The sequence below is a fragment of the Nematostella vectensis genome, chromosome 2, assembly GCF_932526225.1.
Source record: "Nematostella vectensis chromosome 2, jaNemVect1.1, whole genome shotgun sequence".
Taxonomy (NCBI): Eukaryota; Metazoa; Cnidaria; class Anthozoa; order Actiniaria; family Edwardsiidae; genus Nematostella; species Nematostella vectensis.
Window position 1 is genome coordinate 13,329,942 of NC_064035.1, and position 5,999 is coordinate 13,335,940.

Sequence of the window (5,999 nt, forward strand, 5' to 3'; positions counted from 1 at the left end):
CGCTGTTATTTGGTGTCAGTAAAGTTTTTGAGAAGCTCGACGCATGCGTATCTTCCCGCCATTTTCGAATAAACGTCATACTCGCCCAAACTCGCGGGGAGTTTCTGTACAATTTTCCGTTGATTTTTTCACATTATGGGAGACAACAAGAATGGTGAGCCAATTACAGAAGCAGAGGCAGCCTTGTACGACAGGCAAATTCGCTTATGGGGACTAGATGCACAGAAAAGGTATTTAGAACTGCACGTGAAATCGGAGAACAAAACATGTGCCCTTTGCAGCATTGTTTTGTTTTCAAGTTTAACTCTTTCTTGAGTATTTTAAGTGTGTGTGTTTTTGCTTCATCGACTTTTATATGTTTTCAGACTAAGGGCCTCCCGTATTCTAGTAGTTGGCCTTGCTGGTATTGGAGCAGAAATCTGTAAGAACCTTGTTCTCTCAGGAGTGAAATCTCTGACCATGCTTGACAACAATCCAGTGACAGAAAGGGACTTTGTCTCTCAGTTCTTAGCTCCACGAGAAGCATTGGGGAAAAACGTGAGTACAAAAATCATTTAAAAATTCTTAAGCCCTGTGCAAACTGTGCCAGCATTGCGCAGTGGAGTGCCGTATGAATGGATGAATGAATGAATGATAAACTTTATTAAAGTGTCGGAGACCGTCTAGCTCAGGAAACGAAGTCCGGACTAATATGGGGACACAACCAAAACATCGAAATGAGAGGAAAAAAATATATATATATATCTGTAAATACTAAAATTAAGAGCTGTATATACTAATACTTTATATGGATACTACTACTACTTTATAACTAATTTCATTAATATAAGTACCAGAGTTAGGCTGGTGTGCAAACTTTGGAAAATAAGTTCAAAATCATAGCTCTCGACCTAACTTTGACAGAAATCTTGTGAAATCGGGTAAAATACAGTAAATATACCTTTTTCAAAAAATGTTGTCAGTGCGAAACTGCAAATGGCGATTGGCAAATGGCAGTTCTAGGACCGAAAGGAACCATGGGTGTCATTAAATTTCTACTAAATGCTGAAGAATATGGATAAATCAAACAATTATCCATTGAAGATAATCAATGTATGTCTCTGACATTGCTAGACTTTATTTAACACCTTTAATTTTACGAATGATTAGTACTAAGAAGCACCATTCGGGCTTAGAACTGTCATTTACTATTTGCCATTCACCATTTGCACTGACAACCTTTTTTTAAATAGGTGTATGTGAAAATACTTAATAGAGCAAGGCGAGTAAATACAGAAAATGTATGAACATTCTCACAAAAATTAGGCTTGTGATGAGGTAAAAAATCTTGTTACACCCGCCTAAGGTCAAGTAAAAATAAAAACATGTTTATCCTCCTGATAAGATCAAAATAGAAGCATGCAGCCCTTTTTATTTTTTATTTTTTCTTCTCGGTTTATCAAAGATTTTGTATGATTTACAAAGGAAATTTCCGTGATGTTGCGAATGGGTGAAACAAATCATAAGAAAAGCCTTGAAACAGGAACGTCTGCCTTTATTTCAGTGCCCTGGCACCGCTAACGCACAAAGTTTGAACCTCTGAGGGACAAAAAATCAAAAAAGCAGGAAAAAATAACTAAATAAATAATACCAAAAATTTTGATGTGGCCCCGAAAAAGGATGCTGGCGGAAACAATAAAAATGTATTTTTTTTTACTTGGCCAAATTTGGGTGAGAGTTGACGGCTATGCAAATGTGAGTGGGTTTTATTACAAGACAGGTCCAAAGACAACCTTATATATATATTTCATATATATTTCATCTACTAATGTTGCAGTGGTTGCCACTTTATCGACTACAAGTGACAAGAGGACGGTGAAAACTTTGCTTGTGTTGTAAAAAGCCCTAATGAGCAGCTGTCCTCAAGTTATAGGATTAAACATATTACATCCTTCTTAATCTTGTTTCTAACTATCTTTCATCACTTGTTGACATTTAATTGTTGTGTTTGGGCTTCTGGATTGTGTTCATTGTATGTATAAGGATCAATTGTTTTAGACGGTTAATAGACTATCTACTTTTTTCAAACAAGACAAGGTTTTTTGATTCCCTGAGGTTGCACAAAAATGAACTTGGCTATAAAAGTGCCCTTATAGGGTCTTTTTGGTAAATGTATTAGAAACATAACATTTTCCAACACTTTTCCAACACTAGAAGTATGTTTAAATTTGAATAGTCCTCAAACCTCGAATTTGTTGTTAATCAGAGAGCAGAGGCATCACTTGCAAGAACCCAGGCATTGAACCCAATGGTGGCAGTCAGCGCAGATAAGAATAACATCACAGCCAAAGCAGACACTTTCCTAGATGACTTTGATGTTGTGGTTGCTACAGGGTGTTCTTCTGATATTCTTGTAAGCATATGTTTCTTTGTTATTTTTTAATGTTTAGTTATTTTGCTATAGGCAATGGTTCCTGTTGCGCAAAGTGTATTTAAATAGAAGTAAAATCATGTAACCAAATATGAATGTATAGTATTTTTTTTAAATTTACAATTTTATGTTGAAATTATATGATCCATTTGAAGCATTTTACAACTTTTAAAGCCCCCTTCTCTAAAAAAAACTGCTATCATTGAGCAGAAAGAGTTATTGTCCTTGTTAGTTAAGAGGAAATAGTGACAGCCAGCTAAAATGGCTTTGCTTGATTATAGATACTATTTTAAGAGTTGATTGGTTGGCATTGAAGCTAAATTTATTAAGTTAAAGCTGCTAGCCTTTATAGACAAACAAATGATGTGATTTGATTGTCTTCTCTGACTCATTCACAGGCTAATCTAGATGAGAGGTGCAGAGCCAAGAACATAAAATTCTTTGCTTCTGATGTGTTTGGTTTCTATGGTTACATGTTTGCAGATCTTGGTAAACACAGATATGTTGAGTAAGTCAGCCACAATTTTGACTTCTTGGCCAGAATTGTCAATGGTTGATGTACATTAAGCATAATAGTACAACATTTATTTTTTCTTCACAGAGAGGAAAGAAAAACAATACATTCTGCAGAAAAGAAAGAGAAGGAACCTGCAAAGAAAAAGCAGAAAATAGATTCTACCGAAACCAAAACTGTAGAAAAATTTTGTGAATTTTCTAGTTTGAAAAATTCACTATCATGCAGTTTCTCAGAAACACGTGTGAAATCCCTGAAGCGTTTACCTTCTGTATATTTCATTTTACAAGGTAACAAAAGATGTTAGGTTGGATGTTTTTCAGTTACCTTTTAGAGCTCCAATTTTTTTTTAAGTGGCAAGGTTTTGAGTCTTTTGGTCACACAGTCAAAATTTTAGGCACACATACAGTGACAAAGCCTGTGATTGTCTGTGCAATGAAGCTCACCTGAAGATCACCTGGCAAGCTCAGGTGTTGCTGTAAGATGTTGTGCAGCGAGCATACCTACAAGGGGTTTTATTTTATTGACTGTTTGGTAACCCAAGTAACACCCTATTGTTTGTTGGTCACTATTTTGTGACTAAATTATGTTCTTTGTTTACATTTAAAAAACCTGGCCACAATTGGACTGACTGACATTGAGTAAGTTTTAAAATCAAGCACTGGACCCAGTGAACATATGTTCGCAGCTTGATTTGAAATCACGCTATGGTTAATTTTAGAATCCTGCTTTTAATTAGCGACCCTATCACTATTAAAAAACTCATCAAGAACCCAGAGCACTAAGACAAGCATTTGCAGTGCCTGTATAAACGCTCTTAACCTATGTGAATTTTGCAGTTATTCTTAGGTTTAGAGCAAAGCATGGCAGAGCGCCAGATTCTCTTCAACGAACAAGTGATGAAAAAGAGCTGAACTGTTTAAAACAAGAAGTTATGAGTGACCTAAACATTAGTCAAGACCTCATAGATCAAGACTTTGCCTGGTATGCCTTGAATCAATATATGGTTTGCCTCTCCATTCAAGCCAGGGAATTTTGAAAAACTTTTTTTTATGCAAAAACGATGGAAGATTCTTTTGACTGAAATTTGGTTTTACTGATGTCAGATCTTTTCTTTATAGCCATTGCCTATCTGAGCTAAGTCCAGTTTGTGCAATTGTTGGTGGGGTCGTAGGCCAAGAGATTGTTAAGGTTGGTAGCTAATACATCTAATAGGAAAGGGTGACACATATATGATAGGAGCAGGCATGCAGTATGATAGAGGTCTAAATTGTTTTCCAACCTTGCAAGCAAGATGATGCAATTAGCAACTTTAGGAATTTAGAAACTCATTGTTTAGATGTGGGTTTTTTTGACATTTTTAAAAGTTTTTATTTTGTATTTTTTTGTATTTTTAGGCTGTTTCAGGAAAGGATGCACCACTGAATAATTTCTTCTTCTATGATGGATTAGAGGGACATGGCATGGTGGAATGTTTCAAGTAGCACACACATTCTCACCGCAAGAAGTTTCACTCAGTCTCCCTGTGCGGTTGGCCATTTTTTTCATAGTTCAATAGCTTTTTATTTAAAAAATAAAAATATATGTTTTTTTGCCAGGGAGTTTTCTGTATTATCTTACAAATATTGTAAAAAAAAGTAAGGTGCACTTTCGACCCTCCAGTCCCACTCTACTATTGCCACTACTTATAAAGCAGAATGTTTGGTATGAAAATTACCAGTTCGTATCAAGGGCTGCAGTCGGCCTTAAAACGTCGAGGGGTTTAGAAGCAAACGTAGCCGAGTTGTGTAAATAAGTATCGATTAAATAATTGAAAAGATATATTTTAGTAAATGTCGTGATCTTTTTATAATAAAACGCACAGGGGCGGTGGACGGGGAAGGGAAGGGGTCGCTCGCCCCACTTCACCCCCCCCCCCCCCCCACCAATTTTCTGAGCGGATGTTTTATTTAAATTTTGACTCGCGGTTTGTATCGAGCGTTTACATGTATCGATCGATTGCTTGATAAAAGACGATATTATACATGTTTAGACTGTATGTATTCCTTGCTGGCGGCACTGTGAAACCAACCAACAACCCTTCCCACACCTCTGAACCACCATCCCTATAACCCTTCTGATCCCAATTGAAAAAGTTTTTTTTTTGGTGGCTTGAACTTTGTTCAAGATTGAGAAAGAGCGTTTTCACTTTAGGGCGAAAAATTATGAAACATGACCAAGAATGGAGAGCCCGTCCATATACTGTTCTATGTTTTGGGTCCATAGCAATTTTATAAAAAATAAAAGAAAACTCACGCGAACACAGAATAATCCATCGAATAATAAGAAAGAGAAAAAAATATGGGGGGCGCGATATAGAAACTTTAAGAAACTATTTGCCTTGGTCATTTCCCTATAAAAATGGAGGGACAGTGTCCCAACTCCTACGGCCCTGTAGTCTTATGAACAAAAAAAAGGTAAGTAGAACTAAACATACAAACGGTGCCATCACCTGCTTCGGCTCTATAATCTGAAGAAAAAGAAAAGGAGGTAGATCCGAAACTTCCAAACGATGTGCTGAACCACCGATGGCTTGGCGCCGGCACCAACACCGCGATCTAGCGAACTGCATTATACAAAGGCCCTTAGTGCTGAAGTAGCCCTGTCTTATACGGGCACGACATTAGAAACCTGAAGAGGGGATGGGGGGGGGGGGGGGGGGGTAGTGGCGCATGTTTTTTTCATGTCTTCAAGACGTGCATGATTTCTGCGGTTTTTCTTTTGTCTTGTTCTATAAAAGTTCGCGAGTTTCAAGAGAACGTGATCTTATCATGTTGGTAATGGCAAATTCGAGGAAGGGTACACGAAGCTGTTCATTGTCAGGCCGCATGTTTTTTTCACTTTCAGTCCAGCATTTAATTGATAAAAGCAAAAGCAAAACGCCGTTGAAAGAACGCTATATCACAAGGCTAACACTACCTATTTGCACAAAATGAGCATTACAACCCCCGGAAATGGTTTGGAATTTTGCCGGAAGTTGACGTTCACTACACTTCCGGTGAGGCAAGCTTCAAAGACCATGCGCGCGCACCGTGT

General features: G+C 37.4%; 1 protein-coding gene across 1 annotated transcript; it reads left to right on the forward strand.

Annotated features, from left to right (window-relative positions):
* Nucleotides 1-39: 39 nt before the first annotated feature.
* Nucleotides 40-4,745, forward strand: LOC5521767 (SUMO-activating enzyme subunit 1). The gene is made up of 8 exons (XM_032366835.2): nucleotides 40-230; nucleotides 366-537; nucleotides 2,246-2,392; nucleotides 2,809-2,918; nucleotides 3,012-3,214; nucleotides 3,764-3,908; nucleotides 4,046-4,115; nucleotides 4,322-4,745. Exons 1-8 carry the CDS (start codon nucleotides 136-138, stop codon nucleotides 4,406-4,408), a joined length of 1,029 nt encoding a protein of 342 aa, XP_032222726.1. The 5' UTR covers nucleotides 40-135; the 3' UTR covers nucleotides 4,409-4,745.
* Nucleotides 4,746-5,999: the final 1,254 nt, after the last annotated feature.

Excerpts from the sequence above, each read along its gene's own strand:
- LOC5521767 (XM_032366835.2), top strand. The coding sequence starts at position 136 with ATGGGAGACAACAAGAATGGTGAGCCAATTACAGAAGCAGAGGCAGCC. Across the intron at positions 2,919-3,011 it reads GGTAAACACAGATATGTTGA|AGAGGAAAGAAAAACAATAC; the intron begins GTAAGTCAGCCA and ends TTTTCTTCACAG. Across the intron at positions 3,909-4,045 it reads ATAGATCAAGACTTTGCCTG|CCATTGCCTATCTGAGCTAA; the intron begins GTATGCCTTGAA and ends TTTTCTTTATAG.